The sequence below is a fragment of the Anguilla anguilla genome, chromosome 16, assembly GCF_013347855.1.
Source record: "Anguilla anguilla isolate fAngAng1 chromosome 16, fAngAng1.pri, whole genome shotgun sequence".
Classification (NCBI taxonomy): Eukaryota; Metazoa; Chordata; class Actinopteri; order Anguilliformes; family Anguillidae; genus Anguilla; species Anguilla anguilla.
Genome location: NC_049216.1, coordinates 25,152,946 through 25,174,498, shown reverse-complemented (window position 1 = coordinate 25,174,498; position 21,553 = coordinate 25,152,946). Strand labels below are relative to the sequence as shown.

Sequence of the window (21,553 nt, the reverse complement as noted above, 5' to 3'; positions counted from 1 at the left end):
TCCTTTGCTGAATTTTGAAGCTCATGAAACAGAAATGATTCATTTGTCAAAGATCAAATATGTATGAAATCATTTTGTGGCTCATTATTGCCCATGTCTGTGTGTGTGTGTGTACGACATAAAAGTGAATAAATTTCAATTCAAAATGTAAACAACAGCTCTTTTTATTTTTATGTAGTTTTCATAGATGATGTGTGCTTTTCAAGCGAATGTGCTTGGAACTGTGCGTGGAATGAACGAATAACCTAACGGCAGTGCAGAAGATGTTCGCTCATATGGCATGTAGCACAGTATATATATAGGCTCATTTCAGTAATGCTTTTCTCCTTCATGAACAGTGTTTCTCATTTTAATCAGAACATATGAAATAATGCATAATTTCAAAAAGAATATGGGGCAGATATGAAATGGATGAATATTTTATTTAATGGGAAAAATGTTCTATATATCTCCCACAGAATTCTTTTTTTTTTGTTAATTTCTTCCCTAACTCATATTAATATCCAGCATGGTATATTTGCAATTGCTTCGTAAATGAACACTTCCAGCAGTGCTAAGCCTTTGGGCACCATGTTGTTTTGTTAAGAGAAATGGGTTGATGATTATGGTTTATTACTGCAATACCATGCATTGAATGTAATCTCCTCCCCAACCCATGATCTACAAAGATTTATAAAAATGCTAACCAGAAGAAAGGAAATTATCTTATTTCCCACATCAGGAATGCATACGGTTGCAACGTCGTTTTCTCTATACTGCATGCATACCCCATAGGTTTTGTTGAAAATGTATATTGCTGACCTTGGAGCAAATGAATAGAAGGAGTAATAGTTTATGGTTACAGTGTCCGAGCAGGCCTGACAGTAGTGATGAAGTGCCGCTATGCAGAGCATGAATGTTTGTCACGCTGCACGTGTTTGTGTGTGCGTGCGTGTGTATGTGTGTGTGTGTGTTTGTGTGTGTGGGTATATGTAGTTGTGTGATTGTGTAGGCATGACTGTGGTTTACATTTGTACATGTTTGAACATGTGCTTGTTCTGAATTATAGCACATACAGATGTGTACTGTTTGCATTTGAAATCTTTTTTTATTTTTATTTTTTTGGTCATGCACTTTTTTCCTGTATGAAGATAAACGTGCTATGAGCAAACCAGAAAATAAACGAGGGTCGGGCGTAGTGTGCAGAATTCACCCCTGCTGGAAACAATAGCTGCGAACTGACCTCTGCCCCTGCCCTGCCAGTTTTCCAGTTTAATGTTTTTGAAAGCTGTCAGCCAATCTAATTCAAGCCCCTGCCTCCCCATGCCCCCAATCAGATCAGCCTCCTTTAATCAGATTCTGGATACTGCCTTGCATTTTCGCTGGAATTAAATGCTAACATGATGGGATCTCATCGCATTGGATTTGGAGGGAGGGAGGTGACTGTGGGGGTGTTGGGTGACGGGTAAGCGGCATATTGAATCAAATTGATTTGCATTAGGCAGTCTTTAATGCCACCGTTTGTTGTGGCCCTTTTTTATTCCCTTTTTTATCTTATGTTCTCCCCCTTTTCTTTCTCTCTCTGTCCATAATCCAGTTAGTGCCAGAGTTATGGGGTTCTATGCAGATGCAATGTTCCTATGTTTGGGGGGGGACTGACCGTACGGACTGTGTGAATCCTCTGTCTTTTTCAACCAAGCATGCAGCAATTGCAGTTGCGGTCATCCAAGGCCTTCAGTGGCTACGCTAATGCACGCTTTTTATCCAGCTGGTACTTAGTTATTTAATTGGTTTCTCAACATTTTACACCATCCAGTTGCAGTTGAAAGTCTGTTGGTGGATCTGTGGGAACTTGCCATAAATATTTTACCTTGCCGAGCTGAACAACCTCTCACATATCGGCTAGATTCTAGAAATGACATCATATTGGTAAACCTACCCCTTTTAGTGCTGTTCAGTGATGTCATTGTCATTATGTAGTGGATTTCACGTCCTGCTATAACCAAGCTCCACCACTGTCTGCTAAGAGGGTCTGCAGATTGGCTTTACTCATTATTGAAAAGAAAGGAAAAATAAGCAAGGAAACTGCAGCAAATCTATGCTGTTTTGACAGTGTTCGTAAACGCTGGTCATCCTGGATTCTATTCCTGTCGGAATGCTCATATTACTCTAATGTCCGTCATTGTTCACAGCAGCTTCACAAATGGAGCAAGGAATTTGACAGCCTGCTGTTATTTAAACCAGATGAACTTACTGCACAAGTTCTTGATTAAAAAAAAAAAAAAAAAAAAACCTATTTGTGTGATAAAAAGAAAGCAGTACGCTGCTTTCAGGGCTTGCAGCAACAATACAAAATCTTAATACAGCTGAAAGAGAAGCAGACACTTTGTGTGGTTATAAAGCAAACTGTTTACATTCGTTTTTAAAAATACTTTATAAATATGAATTCTTACATTTTTCACTAATCAATGCTCATGCGAAGCTTTTAGGAACCAAAAGACTGTTGTTCTTGCGATCTACCATACTCAATGTTTTGGAATTGAGGAAAATGTGAGCATGGATACCTGTACTGTTTCCAGAATCTTAAGTAGAACATGCTATGGATTCAGTGCAGTCCAGCATATGCAAATATTTTCATTTTCTGTCCCATTACGTATTCATTTAATGCTCCACTGCCTATGTGCTGGAGTGACCAGAGAGCGTTTTCTAAAGCATGGCGGGCCATATGGCTGCTCTCCCTGCCTGAGCAGAGAGATAGCATAGCCATGGTAACCTGCCAAAGAGGCGTCCCATCTCGTGCCCCCTGCGCTGCTCTTTAACACGTCCGAGCCCGGCTGACGGTGACGGCAGATGTTGGGTAAATGACGGAACGCCAGGAAGAGGGTCTTGTCAAGATCTCTTAAAAAATCTAAATTGGCCACCCGTAATCATTCACAGGGCCGAAAGAGAATGTGACTGAATAATTCAGGTGCAGGGGGCCGGCGAATCACAACTGAAGGGCTCTGGAGTATTCTGCATGGCTGCTGTACGAGTAGCCGCTCAGGTTATTGTGAGACTGATATAGACAGGAGACAGGAGAAATGAAGGAGAGTCTAGTCACTGGAAATACTGTATGGCTGCAGTGCTCTCTGTACCTGCTTTTTGTGTGTGAAGGAAAGGCTCACTCAGGAGCACACACACTCAATCTCACACCTCAGCCCCTTTCAACGCTGTCACTCCCGTTGAAACCATGGCAACAGGAATGTGTGTCACTGGCTGCATGTCAGCAGAGGTTGGCCTCACGCGGCCTTGTCCTTCCCTCACACACAGCCACTGCCTGCCCCTCCCTCACACACAGCCACTGCCTGCTCCTCCGCCCTCACACACAGCCACTGCCTGCACCTCCCTCACACACAGCTACTGCCTGCTCCTGCCTCACACACAGCCACTGCCTGCCCCTCCCTCACACACAGCTACTGCCTGCTCCTCCTCCCTCACACACAGCCACTGCCTGCCCCTCCCTCACACACAGCTACTGCCTGCCCCTCCCTCACACACAGCCACTGCCTGCTCCTCCTCCCTCACACACAGCCACTGCCTGCTCCTCCTCCCTCACACACAGCCACTGCCTGCCCCTCCTCCCTCACACACAGCCACTGCCTGCCCCTCCCTCACACACAGCCACTGCCTGCCCCTCCCTCACACACAGCCACTGCCTGCTCCTCCCTCACACACAGCCACTGCCTGCTCCTCCTCCCTCACACACAGCCACTGCCTGCTCCTCCCTCACACACAGCCACTGCCTGCTCCTCCCCTCACACACAGCCACTGCCTGCTCCTCCCTCACACACAGCTACTGCCTGCCCCTCCCTCACACACAGCCACTGCCTGCACCTCCCTCACACACAGCTACTGCCTGCTCCTCCCTCACACACAGCCGCTGCCTGCTCCTCCTCCCTCACACACAGCCACTGCCTGCTCCTCCCTCACACACAGCTACTGCCTGCCCCTCCCTCACACACAGCCACTGCCTGCACCTCCCTCACACACAGCTACTGCCTGCTCCTCCCCTCACACACAGCCGCTGCCTGCTCCTCCTCCCTCACACACAGCCACTGCCTGCTCCTCCCTCACACACAGCCACTGCCTGCCCCAAGTGTACGTTTAATTCTGTTCAAAGTAACTGTCCTAATAAGCCACTTTGTGATGTGTGGTTGTATAAACATAAACCACTGTTTGTGTACATCCTGTTCTGTTGGAGTGTGTGTGTGGATTTGTGCATGTGTGCAGGCAAAAAAAAGTGTACTTGTTTATGTATTAACTGACTGTTGTAGGAATTATTATGTCATGCATATCCATTTCCACTGGAATACCTGAGTGATCAGTTACCATTATGCGATACATGAATATGATTATTTTTGAGACGCATGCATGTGATTTGTTCTCTGCCAGGATCTGATGTCTCGAGACTAGAATGCACCTGCTGCTCGAGCTGTTGGATTACACATGCAAAATATCTGTCTCTGAGTCTTTGTCTCTCTCTTTCCCTCTCTCTCTGTCTTTCTCTCTCGCCCTCTCACTGTCTCTGTCTTGATTTCTCTCTAGCTCTCTCTCTCTCTTTTTCCTTTTTTGTGAGTTTTTAATGTAAGGTCAAACATTATTGTCGTCTGTGTTTGTTTATTTATTTATTCAATGTGATTGTACAGAGGATGTTTTTGTTTTTGTTTAATAATGTATTTCGCTTTCTCTCTCTGTCTGTCTTCCTCCTGTTAGATGGGCGTCCGATTGGTGTGGAGGGGATCCAGGTGCTGGGCACGGGGAACTTGATGATTTCCGACGTCAGGGTGCAGCACTCAGGGGTCTACGTCTGCGCAGCCAACAAGCCGGGGACCCGAGTGCGCAGAACTGCGCAGGGGCGACTGGTGGTCCAAGGTGAGGGGGGCTGGGCAATCACATGTCTGTGGGAGCAGAGGAGGAAAGGAGAGAGAGAGAGAGAGAGAGTCCTAGTGCGGGAAGCTCCTATTAGGGAGGGTTTCCAAATTTGGTCAGCTGGCTGGAGTGAGATTTATTCCCTTCCATCAATAGGGTGGGGTGGGAGGGGGGAGAGTTGGTTTGGTCAAAGATATAGCCATATACACTACATTGCCAAAATAATGTGGACACCTGACATCTAGCATCTCATCCAAAATTATGGGCATTAATATGGGGCTGGTCCACCCTTTGCTGCTACAACAACCTCCATTCTTCTGGGAAGGCTTTATTCTAGATGTTGGAGCATTGCTGCTGGGATTTCCTTCTATTCAGCCAGAAGAGCGTTAGTGAGCTTGGGCACTGATTGGGCGATTGGGCCTGGCTCGCAGTTGGCTTTCCAGTTCATCCCAAAGGTGCTCGATGGGGTTGAGGTGTGGGCTCTGTGCAGTTCTTCCACCCCGTTTTTGACCAAACCATTTCTATATGGTCCTCACTGTGTGCCAGGGGGCATTGCTGGGGTGTGTGTGTGTGTGTATAACAATGGTTACCAACAATGATAATTATATATTAGTTAGTTTTATCTATCTATACATATCTATATATCTATCTATATAGATTTTTATCAACTTAATTCGCTGGATTGAAATATTCTTCCGTGGACCTTTGGGAATATTGTTTTAACATTGTCAAGCAAAACTCTGATTGATAGTTCTATTTGGACCATTTTTTCATATCAGGAAAAAAAAGTTCCTTCTTGTTGAACACAATCGTTCGCAAAGATACCGAACAATTGTGTTCCATAGTCTAGTCCGCTCACATGACGCTTCTTCTGCTTTCCAAATACGGGATGATTCCATATTTTACGGGACGATCGCAACCCTAAATCAAGCTATAGGCTACAGTAACTACGCGACCTACAGTTACTCTCTACAGTCATTTATGGAAAAGCCGATTATGCTTGAGTTGGCAGTGGCTGGACACATCCCTTAGCACTGCTGCAAGCATGATGGGCTATTGTAACGGTTGGCTTGCTAGTAATTTATGGCCAAAAAATTATCATTATCCAGGTTTGTTTTATGGATTCAGACCGCTGATGCGCATTCATTTTGAATCGAGATGAAGTTTTTGCCTGCGCTACTTGAAAGCCGAATGTCTATTGAAAATGAATGCACACCCTTGGGCCAGTCAAAATTGAGTATTAAGCCAAGCCGCTGTTTATAAAAAAAAAAATATATATATGTATGTATGTATGTATATATATATATATATATATATATATATATATAAAGCTTATGACAATAGGCTAAATGGATATTAAAATGATAGCATGCGGAGGTTACAATCGCAGCGCCTGCTTGTTGATTAGCCACACGCTGTGGCAAAGGATGGGGATTGATTCTGCGGTGGATGCTGCAGACCCAGCGATCCCTCCTGCACACTTCATTTACGTCAGAGAGAGAGAGAACCAGATAGAGAGAGAGCAAGAGAGAGGGAGCAAAAAAAGAGAGAGAGGGAGAGAAAGTGAACAAGAGGGAGAGAGTGAAATGGGGATACAGAGGGAGAAAGAGAGGAAAGGAGAGCAGCAAGGAGACAGAGAGGTAGGGAGAGACAGAGAAAGAGGGGAGATAAGAAGAGACTGAGAGAGCGGGGGGGCTGATTAGGCCACTGGTCTCACATCAATATTGTCCATGACCCGCCCTGCTACATGCTATCTGCAGTGGAGGAGAAGGAGAGTCACAGAGCATAGGAGATGTTATCTCTGGTGTGAGGAAGGAGGGAAAAGGAAAGATATGGAGCATTGGATAGAGAAGACAGAGAGCTATCCCTGGTGTCTGTTGTCCCATTGTCACCGGGGGGACATATTTACCTGTTCCTTGTAAATATTTGATAATGTATATGACTGACTCAAGGTGGATCGGAGGACTCGCATAGAGAGCAATAAAGATACAAAGCAATAAATACGGGCCTGCGGAGGCACAGTAAGGATAGGCAGAGATTAATTAGCCTTGACAAAAGAGAAGGAGAATGACGTTTGTCACACAAACCAGCCAGATAGCTGGCAACACAAGAGCCCTGTTATGAAACCAGAGGGTTGAGCGAATAGGAGAGTGACTTCATAGCAAGTTAATGAAACATTTGTTAAATCTTTCTAATGGGACTGGGACCTGTCTGCTTTGCACCTGCAGTATTCCTGTGGCAGCTCATCTGCATCAAACCTTTTACGAAAGTATCCTAAATTATCATATTGTTAACTGCAATAATAAAGCAAATAAATAATTATATGAGTATAATTATGACAACAATAATAGCAATACCCAGCACATTCAACACAGCAGTATTAATAAATTACCTCTGAATTGAATGCTGTCTAATTAGCACTTAACGCTTAGAATATTGGATTACCTACAGTCTCTCCAAGACAGCTTTAACAATCGCTGGTAACCAGGCATGGTTTGAACAAAGAAATGATTCATGGGGAATTGGGAGAACTGATAATCTCTTGCTGGGATGAGACAGAGCTCGATAAAGTGCAAGGACTCTTCTCTGCCAGAAATGTATCCCCCCGTTGCACCCCCCTCCCTGTTTTTATTTGTTTATCTATTTTATAATTGCAATTTGCATCCCTGAATTGATTCCCTGTTCATCTCTCTTTTGCCCATCTCTAAGCCTGCTTTTCACAGCTGCTGTCAAGTTAATCTGGGTCTTAGCTGGGTTTTTGTTTGCTACTTGTATACTAATGCCCTGCTCACAATACCTTCATAATATATGTGATCAGGCCAGATTAAACTCCATGTGGGTGTCCGTTCTCACTCACTCCCTGTTTGTAAGAACGACAGGATCTTGGGACGTGGAGTCATTTTCATGCCATCATTTTCATTCAATATATTAATTGAACTTAAGCAAATGTAAAAAGAGATATCATTCGTGTCATACCTCTCGTGGCAAAACAATAACAAGGCGAAAGGAGGAAAACATTCTTACATCAGAATCGAAACACTTGGGGTACTGAAGGTGACCCAGATAGCAGCAGGCTCTGTGGCCATAAAGAATTAACCCTGACACACACCCTCTCTCTCTCTCTCTCTCTCACTCTCTCTCCCTCCCTCCCTTTGTCCCTCTGTCCTCCTCCTCAGCCCCAGCAGAGTTTGTCCAGCCTCCCCAGTCCATCGCCCGTCCGGCGGGCACCACTGCAGTCTTCACCTGCCTGGCCCAGGGCGAGCCCGTGCCGCAGCTCACCTGGCTGAAGAACGGGCAGATCCTGGAGCCGGGCGGTCATGTCAAGCTGAGGAACAACAACAGGTGAGCCATGGTTTGAGCTGAGAAGAGTGGGTGAGCTGCCAACCACAAGCCTGTTTAGAGAGAGCAACAGCAAATGTGTGGTGAACTAGCTTCTCAGCACTGCCGAGCTGGATTAGAAATGTCCCCCATAATACACCTGAGGTCACGCCATTCTATGAGTCCCCTTTCAGAAATATCAGCATCAGCGCACACTTCTGAAATGATTGAGGTTTGTAGACCCTGTCTGCTAGTTCAGTAGCTAGCAGAGCCTTCTGTCAAGTGAAGGGGATGTTGCCTGTACAGGAGGGCAGTGAAGGAGAGAAGACACTATTACAGTGTTCCTTTGTACCTCCTCCTGTTTATGCCACAGAGCACAAACCTGAGCTGCTGTATTATTCAGCAGCAAAGACAGTGAAAGCAATATGGCATGGCAATTTCAATGGCAAGGTCTGAGCTACGTGCTATTTAAATATGTAGGCTCTGGGAGCGGATTTGGGGTCGGTTACTGGCCAAGGTCCAGTGCTTAACATACTGTGGAATGGTTTCTGGGTCTGGCATGTCATTTCTGCATGCGGATCACCATCATATTCTTCCCTAGCCATGCACACTGGAGGGGTGTTTGGCAAGGCTTGGAGCATTTCAACCCTTGGGACAAAGGGGGTGGGCTGTGGAATGCTTTGGGCAGTAATTAATATTGCAGTTTTTTTTCTTCTTCCCAGATACAGTACATCAGGGGAAAGGTAGAGTACATCTGACGTGAAGTAAGGCAAAAAAAAAAAAATGCCTTGTCCTCAGGCATGGGCTATTGAGCCAAATCTCAACAGTCGCTAACAGAGCATCAGCATTTGGCATTAATGAATCAGTCAATTAAAAAATTCCTCATTTGTTAATTATTTTGAGAGTAACCCTTACAGAGGGAATTTGCCCAGTTTTAGACTAAGCCTGACTGCTTACTTAAACAAAGGTATCTGGACACAGGGGGGGGGGGGGGGGGGCGGCAGGGAAGTTGGGGACCCTAAACTGACACCACGGTGACCCCTGACCTCCCTCTCATGCATCACACTGTGCAATGTGGCCGTTCAGCTGGGAGTGGTCCCCTGCAGTACCGTTAGCTAATTGGCTCTTAAACCCGGCTAAGGGAAGGAGGGGATGGGGCAAGCTGTTTGTGTAATGGGAATTCATCTAGCTGCATGGCTACAGCCATGTAAGTGATGTGAGAGGCAGGTGTGTAATCTAACTCATTGCATTACGGGGTGAGTGGTCTGGCTCAGGGGATCTCCAGGGGGTTCCACAAAGGAATTGTGGCCTGAAATCTCCAGATCAAATGCATTCAGTGTGTAGGTTTGAAATGTAGCGGTACTGTTAGTGTAATTGTGTGGGGGGGTTGTATCCCCATCTGATAATACCATTTCATAAGTCAGAGCAATAGGAGGAATAATTATTAAAGGGTCAAAGTCAGGGTCACGCTGTTCTGTTCAGCTGTGGCAGTATCTGTGCTGGTGTGTAGACGTGCACGCCCTTGGTTAAACTCCAGCCTGGGTCCAGCATCTCGGGGAATATGGGGGACCAGGGGGGATAACTGAACTAATCCTGCGAACACTCACCCTCTCTCCCCTCAAGTGGGGCTATGTGGCACTTGTCTCTGTGTTCGTGTTTGTGTATGTACTTGTGTGTGTGTATTTGTGTGTGTCTGTGTGTATTTGTGCATGTGTGTTTGTATTTGTGTGTGAGTGTGCATGTGTGTGTGTGTTATGTGTGTGTGCATGTGTGTGTATGTATTTGTGTGTGTGCGTGTGTGTGTGTGTATGTTTGTGTGTGTGCGTGTGTTTGAGAGGACAAAGAGAGAGGGGTGAGAGGAGAGACACAGTGTCGTACTTAGTCTGTCAGTCAGGAAAGATCTGCAGATACAGCACCTCTATCTTCCCTGCAATCCCCCGTGATGACCTTCAGGGGAGAGGCAAGGGGGCTTGGAGAATCAATTCTGTTTTTCCAAGTGCACACACATGCATGCAGGCACACATCCATGTACTTACTCACACAGATGCTAAGAAACGTATGGACACCGAGACACGCACAAGCCTACTCACATGCCTAGTAATGCGTAGACACCCTTTTGCATGTCATCAACATAAGCACTCACTTTAAAAGCAAAATTATGCATGCTCTTCCACATGCATGTAGTAAAGCACCTTCACTATCATTTACTAGTAATCAGTACTGCTTGTTTATATTAGCACTGTATTCAGTGGCTCGTCTGATTACAGTTCATGTTTTAATGCCTCCCTATTGCTGGTCCCCTTGTCACTTTTTTAACGTCTCTGCATAATTCCCATTTGCAGAGCATGAATTGAAGGATATGCTGACTCTGACCACTGGATGGGACTGTGACAAGTTCGGAGGAACAGTCCTGTCCTACGTGCAGAGAATAAAGGGCACATATGTCACTGCCTAATACATTCCTATGAAGTCTAATGTAGTTATTCATTGAAAATGATTTACTGGCATGCGCTCGGAATGAAATTCAGCTGATCCCGATGCCCGATTGACTTTTTTGAAAGTATTTTAAAGTAATGTCCATAGTTAAGTTTGACCAAATCCTGAAGCTACTGATATATTTCACAGTGAGTGCGCAAAGGATTGGGTATTGGGTACATTCACTCTTTGTGTGAAAGGGCTCTTTAAATCTGTGCATTTCAACCAAATCATTGTGGCAAAGGATCTGAGTTAAAATATTTTGAGGGCCGACATTTGTATCAATTATGTCCCCGATGTTTAAATGAAAGGTGGAGGGTTGTGACCTAATCATCCTGTGGCCTGCATATTGTTTTCATGTTGTGGAGATCAGCACAATGGCAATTTTCTTGATAAGTGAGTGAGCGGGAGTGAGAGAGAATGAACCGCATAGAGACGGAGTAATGAAGAGAGATTCCTTCCTCTGTCTGAGTTTCGCTCGTCTCCTCCTCCATGCACTTGAATCTGCTTGGAGTGCGCGCCTTTTTCCTCTCTTTCAACACAGCATTTTGACCCTTTTTGGTGGAACCTCCCAGCCACCCCCCCCCTCCCCACCTCCCCCCCCCCCCATCCTTCTTTTCTTTTTTTTTCTTTTTTACTCAAACCGCGGGACCTGGGCGCTGGCTCTGACCCCTGACCTCCTGCGCAATCAGTCATCTCCATCGCCTTCCACCGAGTCGTGAGACAGCTCCTCCAGCCTGGCCGTGTTCAAAGACACAAACGCACAGCCCCCCCATCCCCCACCACCCCAAATCCCCCTCCCCCCCCCAGACCCTCTTTATTTCTTCTGCCTATCGGCTTGGTGGGAACCAGCCCTCCCCCCCCCCCCCCCCCCCGCCTCAGAACAGGCTGAAAAGGCGCCGACTGGCAACTTCGCAAGCATTGCCCCAGTCACTGGCGGCCCCCCTCATCGCCCCCACCATCGCCTCCATCAATCTGTGAAGTGGCCTTGAACTGATGAGTAAATGTTGCTCTGGGCCTGCTGCCACCCCCACCCTCACCCAGCAAGGCCAGGCAGATGGTCCCAACACTCACCTTTTGTTTTTCCTCTGAAAAACGCTCTGTATTCTTCCCCTGTCTTTCTTTCTTTTGATTTTGTCAGTGGGGGGGGGGGGGTGGGGGATTTGGTAGGGATGGTGTGCCTGTCCCCCCTCTGTTTGCTGCCCCTCCCTTCGCAGGGTTCCGTGGCGTGGATTTCCAGCTTAAGTATATTTTGATTATCTGGGGCAATTATGTGGTGCTTGAGGAATGAAAGGAGAGAATGGGAAAGGGAGGGGGGGTGAAGCCGCTCCTCTCCGTACGTGTGGGAAACCGCACTGGCAACAGGTCAGAGCCAAGTCTGCTCCCGAGCTCTGGCAGCGCCTCTGCGCGCGCGACTCGAGAGAGAGACGCCGACCGTTTGGCCGAAGCGCGCCAGGCCTCGCTTGCCAGATCTGTTAGGTTGTTGAGTCTTGCCTGAACTGTCAAAGCGGTGCCCGTAACAGAGATATCCGTTCTTGTTCGGTGCCTGGAGAGCCGTGATAGCCAGTGCCAAGGCAGTGCATTCTGCTGCCACGGTAACGCATGTGACCGAGGCACCACGGCCGGCTCATTTCTGCCCATTCCCCCTCTACCTGGCTGGCATGTGGACTGCAGGCACAGCTTTTCAGTGGCAGCACATGGAGGTCCAGCAGCTGAGATGCACCAGCACAGGGAGGGAGGGGCTAGTTGGTGCCTAGTGGAAAAGAAAAGGGGCGAGGGGGTTTGGGGGGGGGGGGCGGAGTAGGTAGGGGGGCAGGAATGTTGCCAGCGGGTGTGGAATTTCACAAGCAATGAGTCGACAGCAGGCTTCCACGGTGTGTGCACTTTTGGCAGGGAGGGGATTTGGAGAGGGAGAGATGCACGGAGGACAGGGGTTTGCCCACCTGAATGAAATATGGGGTGCTCTGTGAAAGATCCCAGAGCACCGTTCAGGCGCAAGGGCTGGCAGAGCGCTTTCCCGACAGGGGCCCTTTGGCTATGCGTCAGTGGCGTCCGGTCAGGTCGCCTGAGTGAAAATGCGCCGTCCATCCCTCACTCAGACAGCGCGAGCGTGTGTGGGAGGGGTTAACAGGGAGCTGCCGGCTGCTCAGGGGTCAAAGGCAGATTGGCCAGGGGAAGGTAAGGGGCTCAGGAGAATGAAATCGGAAGCCTTTTCCATCCTGTTAATTAAGAAAAGAAGCCGGGGAGATTGATTCTGCCTGGCAGACACTGCATTCAATACGCTCTCTGACAAAGGCTCTCTCCAGCGCCTAGCTGTTCCCATCTGAAACGTGATCAATGAGCTACTCAGCATCCAACTGCTGGCAAAACAGACCTTTATCTATTCTTTTTTAGATATTCAGTTGTACATCATCACATTTTTTAACAGACCACAATTCTCTTCTCACTTCGATTCAGCGCATGTAATGCCTTCTGAACAGTAATCGTATTGTCTCGTTCCTTCTTTCTCCCACATGTCACATTGCTCATAATGGCCTATGGTACAACGTGGTGTTGCTGTGCTTGTAATTTGGTGTAACCGGTCCTCGGGTCATACATATAAATTCTGTGATTGTACACGTGTGTGCTGTCAATGATGGCTAACAAACGCAGTGATGAGGTGGGGAATTTCTGCAGTCATACTCAGCCTCACCACTGTGGTTCTATATGTTATGCATGTAGAATACTTTGTCAGAATGGGTCTGTGGATTGTTGCAGCGGAGATTGGAGAGTGCAGAATTGACGAGCGATGCCGCAGTAGTTAAGCTACACTGGGAAACTGTAACTGGGGGAAAACTGTGTTCAGTGCAGTAGAAGAGGTGTATGAGACTATATTGGCCCGTTGGTGTGGAAGCCCAGTTTGATTTGCGATCAGATCACTCAATCGTGCTGATAATGTCTAAAATCATATTCGTAAAAAGGCTTATTAGTATTTCTCTATTTGGCGCAGAATTCATATAGGAATGATCATATGATGAAATGTGAAAGGGTCATAGGTTTTTGAGGTGGTGAATGCTGAAAGGTTTTAATGGATTGATTTAGCTCTTAATTAAACAGAGCTGAGGGTAAGCTTTGGGAGAGAGGGTCATGGGGTGACAGCTTGATCCAGACGAGCATCAGATCTCTCTTGATCCCCGAAGAATGGGTCTGAACCCTAAGAAAGGGTGTTCTGCCTTTACTGAGAATTCCCCCATTATTGTTATCATTGCGATGGGCAGCTGCAGTTGTGTGTTTGAATAGCTCAATGCTGGTGGAGCTCATCTTTGTCTAAGCCCACAGCCTTGAATGTACCGAATGAAAAGCATATTTAACTTTGTTTTTGAGCGCTGTTTGCAAAATGTCCCAGAGGCCCGAAAGAGGCTGCACAAGAACAAACCTGAGGGAAAAAGGCGGGAGACGGTTTCTTTCTCTTCAGTTTGAAATGGCTGTGTAGCTGTCACACCATGTCACACTCCCGTCCTCAGCCCCTTCCAGTGTTGAACAGTGCTTGTTCAACACTGGAATGCCACACCCCAGTCCACGTACCACACAAAAAAACTTTCTATGTACTAAGTCTCTTTTTACGATTCTCTTTGAGACTGCCACATTTTAATTATTTCTTGCAGTGAAAAAAATGGTCTTGACAAGAAATGTGCATAAGTAAGTTAATCCATCTGCATGCAACGTGACATTAAGCCACAGGGCATATTTCAATATTCTACTGCTTGTACATGTTAAAAGTTTTATTTCATCATAACCAAAAGATTAACGGCAACAAGCTGTTATATTATATATTCAGGTCTAATAATAATCCCCTTGTCCTCTTGCAGCAGCTCGTGAACAGAGGGAGGGGGAGGGGGAGGGTGAGGGTGGAGTAAGGTGTGTGTGTGTGTGTGCGCACAGATGGTGTGGTTTCACCAATGGGAATAAATACAGTTCCAGGGGAGGGGACTTTCAGGAAGTACTCCTTTGTGGAGATGGTGCATTTCAGATTTGGTTGTACCTCCTCCTCCTATGTACACTACATCACCTCACACTTTACGCATTTGGTGACCTACACAGTGGGCCCTTTTGTGTGTACCGCTCTCGTGTGCGTTCTCCATGTTGAGTTGTTTAACATCCTGGACTTTCTCACTTCTTCTTCCCCCCTGCCTGCCTCCTGCCCCGCCCCTCCCCCAGCACGCTGACCATCTACGGGATCAGCCCGGAGGACGAGGCCATCTACCAGTGCATTGCCGAAAACAGCGCCGGCTCCATCCAGGCTAGCGCCCGGCTGACGGTGCTGTGGGCCGACGGCCTCCCGGGGTCCCCGGGCTCGGTCCGAGCTGACCCCCTCTCCCCCACCGCCATCCAGGTCTCCTGGAAGGAGCCCGTCCAGAACACACAGGACATCATTGGATATGTCCTCCACATCCGCAAAACTGCAGGTCAGAGGCTGGTCCTGATCGCGGATGGAACTCTGCTGTTGTATCTTTGATCAAGGTGCATAACCTGAATTGGCTCAGTAAATATATAAGGGATAATATGTCAAATAAAAGATGAGAAAGCTCCCCCTGGTAAGGACCTGAGAAGAACATAAGCAGGGTAAGCAGAAAAATAATGTAAAAATAATGTATAACCGCATACCATGAAGGCCCAGGGATCTACAGGGGTATTGAGGATAAGTGTTTACGCTCCGCTGAGTTACAGTTTCTGCTGTTGAAGACTGCCTCTTATGGTGGTCTTACCGGAGCGCCGAAACAACATTCGCTGGCCGTCACGGGTTCGAACGCTGATTGACAGGCTGAGAAAGGAGGGGCTGCCTTCTCAACTGCGGAAAGGATGCGAGCCGCGTATCATCCATCCTACTTCTGCAAGCTATAAAGGGCCTTTCAATTGATAATTGGATCAGCATTAATTTTATGAAGGCATGTTTCTTATTATTTATTTACGGTTTTGTTGGGGTTGTCTCTCCGCTGATGCGATCCTGCTCTTCTGTAGCTCTGCTCGTTGCCTGGCCACAGCTGGTCCTCTTTGCGTGGTAGTGCTATCAGATGGATAATTAAAGGCCCCAGGGGCCATCCAATAGGAAACGCTTTAATTACCAGCCATAGACAGGAAACCCTGATTGGCTAAGGGCCAGAGGTAGATGGCAGTTATGGGTGAGTGGGTCTGAGTTAACACAGCCTCTGTGCTCTCTCTCTCTCTCTCGCGCTCTCTTCCTTTATCTCTCTTCTTTCCCTTTACTCCACACTTTCATTCCAGCTCTAAATACAGCCTTTATATCTTGATTCAACACAATGACTTTAATAGCCAAAACCATTCAGAAAAAAAATGAATGGGAAAATAGTGATTACAACATTGAAAATTAAAAAGCAGCGACTGGGTGTAATAAATAATGACTGTTATTATCTTATCATTTTCACCACTGTCTTCATTCGCGCTCACCATCTCATTCCTCTCTCTCTTTGTCTCTTGCCCTCTGCCTCCCACGCTCTTTTTCATACCCCTCCACCCCCACCCCCCCACCCCCCCACCCCCCGCCCCTGTTCACAGACCCCATCGAGATGGAGTACCAGGAGGCTGTCAGCAAGAGCACTCTGCAGCAAGTGGTGAATGACCTGGAGCCCTCCACCAGCTACACCTTCTACGTGAAGGCCTACACCTCGCGGGGCGCCAGCAAGCCCTCGGACCACGTGGTGGAGAGCACGCCGGGGGAGGGTGAGCCTCCTCGCGCCGCAAACACGGGCCAACGGCTGCTCCCGCGCGATGCCCTTTTGTCTTTACAGTAATTGGAGCAATTATGCAGGCCTAAAATTAAAATCTCCCGTTATTTAATGTGCTGTTCTATCTATTAAGCTCCTGCTAGAGGCTCCAGGCTGGAGTGCGCATTAGCCTCATTCTGGGGTTCAAGTCCATAGGGAGTCGAGGGCAGCTTTTTGTTTACATCTTTTTTTTTTTTTTTTTTTTTACACATCTTTTTTTTTTTCACCCACTTGCAGTTATGCAATCGGTAGAACGTCCTCCATTGGTTGAGGAGAGAGCTCACTGGGAAGCGCTTCCTCTGGAAGGCGTTCAGCCAGCAGCTGGCTCTTTTTAATCAGCGGGCCCCCATCGAGCTGCGCTCCTAGCACTGCTGGCAGAGCCACATCTGCTGGCGTGTGAGGAGGCAGGGTGGCCATATTGGCTGAAACTCCCCGTTCTTGTGCAGTGCCAAAGCCCTGCTGTAGAATCGGCTCCCGCGCTTCATGGCACTAGGGGCTCGTGTTGTAAATGGGCTGAGAACTGCTGTGGTACAGTGGCTCTTTTAGGAGGCTTTCCGTGGCCGTAGGAGTTACTCACATGAGGAGGGGGTTTCTCTTCCACAGTGCCGGCCCCCCCAACCCTTTTCACTAAGGTGGTGAACTCCACCACGGTGCTGGCCATATGGGAACCTTCTGGAAAGATGGGCCAGCACGAGGGATTCAGGCTGTACTATCGTAAGGTCCACTCATCCCCTTTCACAGGACCACTGACTTTTGCTCGCAACATCACCCAGTACAACATCACGCAGCTGGGTAAGTGTGTGTTTGGGAGGTGGCAGGGGCAGGGCTTGAGATGGGTTAACACTGGTTGTGGTGGAGGGGGAGGGGAAAGGACTGTCTGGCAAGCTCATGTAAAATAGATGTGTGCCTTTTGTTATTTATTCATTTGTGTGGTCATGCATTCATTAATTAGCTCTAGCTGTAAGAGTCACCTTGAATGACTCTCAGTTCTGACGCTTATGCTGCCAGGCTGTATCTAGGGTAATGGTCTATTTTAAGTTTGATTAGTTTAGGGTGGTGTTCAGTATGGATGTGGAAGTATGGATGCAGTACCCTGTCTGTGCCCTTGGGTGACCCTATGGTCCTGCCCCCCCCCCCCCCCCCCAGACCCATCGCTGGTGTATGAGGTGAAGGTGCTGGCTTTCAACCAGCACGGCGACGGCAATGCCACAATGCGCTTCATCTCGCTGAAGGAGGCCATGGAGAGATCTGGTGATTGTCCCCTCACCGGTACACAATGTGGTCAGCCTCACAATTTAAAATGTTTCCTTTTCAAGTGGTTAAAAAATGTTGTGTGTGTGTGCGTGTATGTGTGTATTTATGTCTGTGTGAGTTTGTGTTTGTATGTGTATGTGTATGGACATGTGTGTGTGTGTGTGTCTGTGTGAGTGTGTGTGTGTATATGTCTGTGTGTGCATGTGTGTGCCTGTGTGTTGTCTGTGTGTGTGTGTGGGAGGGGGACATAGGGGGTGTGTTCTTTGGGCATGCAGCCTCAGCTACATAAAGTAAATGCGGTGTTGATCACTTAGTGAATTTTTTTGATCTTTCCAGTGCTGAACACACCCTGTGACTGCGTGAAGGACGAGCAAAGCAAGACCTCCACCACTGGCATCATCATCGGGATCCACATCGGCGTCACCTGCATCGTGTTCTGCGTGCTCTTCCTCATGTTCGGCTACAGGGGGAGGTATGCGCTCCTCTTCAGCCCGGCTGTTCGAGGCTCGAACCCGGAGCACACGGACCTGGCTCAGAGGCTGTGCCGCTGTGTCTGAGCCCCGCTTTATCCTCTGCCCCCTGTTTGTGCAGGTTGATGATGTGCAAGGCGGTACGAGACAGGCTGGCCACGCCTCCAGCAGGACGCAGCGCACCCCTGGAGCCGTCCCAGGGCGCAGTGCCCCTGAACGGGGTCAGCAGGGCGGGTGGGGAGGGCAACGGGGGCATCGCCGGAAAGAGCAGGGGAGAAACCAAGGAGCTGGAGAGACTGTTTCCAGGACGACACGCAGGGCTTACGGTGAGTGGAGCTAGTTTGGGGATGGGGGGGGGGGCGGGATTCTGGGAGTTCTCTGGAATAAAGTGGTATTTAAGCTTTCTGAGTGGGGCAAACCTTCAGTCCATTTTCACTAAATGATGAGTCTCGCAGTGCAGGGACAGAAATGGCCCCTGGTTTATACACCGCTCTTGTCTAGTGCACACACAGATGTCGTCACTCAGAGAGAAGTGGGCCAGTATTTTTTGGTTTTTCGCCCAGTCAAGGTACTGTTGTAGTGCATGAACATGTCCCACAGTCCCGGGTGGAATCCCAGCCATGCTCGACTGTGGGCGCTAGCCCCGCAACTTGAAGCGTGAGCGTGAGCAGCATGACCAGGGTTAGGAAGGGTTCAGTCCGTCAGGATCCACGTTTTGTCTCTCGCAGGCATTCCCCGCTTGCTAAAGCTGCACATCTGAAGCAGCCTGTGACGTCATGCGATTTGCGGGAGAGTTCATGCTTGTCTGTAGTGTTCTGTTATATCAAACTCTCCTTCAGCAAATGTAGAAGAGCTTTGAACGAATATAATCGGTTGTCAGTGGATCTTCATTCAAATAAATAATCAATCTGTTAATTTATACTATATGTTACTCTAGCCATTCATCAAATATAAGTATATTATATGCGTATATACATAGTATATTATGTGTGTATAATCCCCAACATAGTTTTTAATGTCCTCCCCATTGCTGGTCATTCAACCGAGTGCACCACCAAGGGACTGTTACACTATTCATTGAGGGAACATTGACAGCAAATTCATTAGATTCAGAGATGGTGCTGTCTCTGCAGCAAATAAATGATCATGCTCCCTTGTGTGCTGTGCTGATGGCCAATGGTTGTTGCCGTTCGTAGGTGGAAGGCGTGGCCTCCTGCCCGCTGGACGAGACACAGATGTCCACTTTGCCCTTGGATGACTTCAGCCTGGTGGAGGAGGGGGAGACACAGTTCCAGGAGCTGCCAGCAGAGGGCAGGGGTATGAGCGGGCAGCAGGGAGAAGGGTGATCGTCAAAGCCCATGACGTTCATGCACCTCACACGCAGTGTCCCTGCTATGACTGTTCTCGTTCTCAGGTCAATTTAAGTAATTCTTTTCAATTCTTTTTTTTGTGCAACAATTTATTAGCAGTAAAAGAAACACCCTTTGGGGCAAAAAAAAAATTCTAAAGTCATTCAAGGAAACATCCCACCCCTTGGATTAGGAACGGTTTTATGCCAGACAGCTACACTTAGTCTTGACTAGTGGGAAAAGAGATTTTTCTTTCATCCTTATTTTGTTTTGTTTGACCGGCTGCCAGCAGCACAAACAGTATGGCCCTGGAGTGTCTTTGCTTTCTGAAGAAAACGGAAAAAAACCTTCCATATTTGCATTTGGATTGGTCCTCTTACAATTTGTTCTGTTTTCATTTTTCAAGACAAATCAACCCCTCCTGCCTACTTTCAGCCAATCGGTGATTCCATAAACCCAGCTGTGAAAGACGACTAAGGCCTTCTTCCAGGGATTTGATACAGTATATTCTGTCTCAGGACTTTTTTTCTGTGCTATCGGTGGTTTTGTTTGGTTCTCGGCCTACACGCAGGCTGATTATAGACCTGGACATCAGCCCAAGGATACACAACACAGACCTACCTCAGCCGGAATGAATGTGTTGAGGGAAGCATTCTTGACCCTGCGTCTTCCCTTGTCTTCAGTTACTTTACACGTAGAGCGATTGGTCGGAAAAAAAAAACAAAAACAGATTCCGCACTACCTCAGATGTTACGTACCTTCACTCTCCTGCTAATTGAAGCGAATTAAAAAAAAAAAAAAAAAATCCAACGTAAAGCACTTCCAAACACTGAAGTATATATTCTACCTCAAGATGATTATGATGATGATGCTGATGCTGATGTTTTTGCTGTTTGTTGTCGTTGTTGTTGTTGTTGTTATTGTCGTTGTTGTTGTTATTCTTTTCCAGTGAAACTTTTCCGTTTTGTCGTGAGATCCTGGCTTCACCCCAGTGAATCTGTGAAAGTGTCAGTACCTCATGCAAGTGTGACAGATGTTGTTTGATTTCTGCTTGTAGAACTCCATATTTACACACTTTCCTGTGTACCCCCCCCCCCCCCCACCTCATACAGAGTGATTGTTCATTTTATATCCTTTTTAGATTTTTATTTTTATTTTTACGTAGACTGTTAATGGTGCACTGCACTTACAACTTCAGGAAAAATACAGCTATGAACAGGATTTCAACTCTTTACAAATGTGCATATCTGCATGTGTGTAGATGTATGTATGTGTGTATATATGAATATGGTTACTATGCATACCTTGTATGCATAATAATTGCATATGTGTGTGTGTGTTGGTATGTATGCGTGTGTGTGTGTTGTGTGTGCATGCACACACACATGTTAGCCACATTTACACATTAAAGCAGATAAATATATCAAAATGTCAGTGTGGACATTGACAGGAATGAATGTTATTGCAGTTCTCAAAATAAATTGCTCTCTGAACTGGCAAGAGCATCACTTGACTATGGATTTGAAATAGGGATGCCGTCACTCCAAGCTGTGAGAGTGAATTGCGAAATTCTAATAGCAAAAAAAAAAAAGTTAATTCAGGGCTGCTGTGCAAGACCTGCCAAGTCCCATAAAGCCTGTCAGTTTATTACCAATCCCACCCACGCATACCCTGCCAGCTCCCCCCGAAACTGATGAATGAAACCGTATCAAAAATAAGATTAGACCACTGCACGCCAATCAAACTGCAAGAATAACAGCTGGAGCAGAGAAACTGCTATCTGGCTGCGCGTTCACGGCCAGCCAGACCTTTGCAGAAGCAAGCTTACGATTCAGGAGGAGATATTTTGGCGTGATATAGAGGGGGGGGCGTGCTGCTTTTGGGTGCTGTAGTAAGACCCTAACATTGCTCCACCTGTACTGCCAACAAGCAAAATAGCATATGGCGTTTATAACCTTTTCCAACATCACAGTGAATCCTGGAAACGATTCATAATTTTTCTTTTTTTAATTGTCTTTCTTCTTTTGCCAACACAGTT

General features: G+C 47.1%; 1 protein-coding gene across 3 annotated transcripts in view; it reads left to right on the top strand.

Moving 5' to 3' along the window:
- LOC118214720 (immunoglobulin superfamily DCC subclass member 3-like) overlaps positions 1–21,012 on the top strand; it is a 57,793-nt gene extending 36,781 nt beyond the window's left edge. Inside the window, exons 6-14 of one of the 3 annotated variants that reach the window (XM_035394892.1) lie at positions 4,732–4,890; positions 8,064–8,229; positions 14,878–15,125; positions 16,234–16,398; positions 17,046–17,234; positions 17,589–17,693; positions 18,033–18,168; positions 18,288–18,492; positions 19,363–21,012. In XM_035394892.1, coding sequence (XP_035250783.1) covers positions 4,732–4,890; positions 8,064–8,229; positions 14,878–15,125; positions 16,234–16,398; positions 17,046–17,234; positions 17,589–17,693; positions 18,033–18,168; positions 18,288–18,492; positions 19,363–19,512 — 1,523 coding nt within the window. In that variant the 3' untranslated portion in view covers positions 19,513–21,012. Of the gene's footprint in view, positions 1–4,731; positions 4,891–8,063; positions 8,230–14,877; positions 15,126–16,233; positions 16,399–17,045; positions 17,235–17,588; positions 17,724–18,032; positions 18,169–18,287; positions 18,493–19,362 lie in introns of all 3 variants that reach the window. The other 2 variants (XM_035394891.1, XM_035394890.1) reach the window with 2 other exon arrangements.
- Positions 21,013–21,553: the final 541 nt, after the last annotated feature.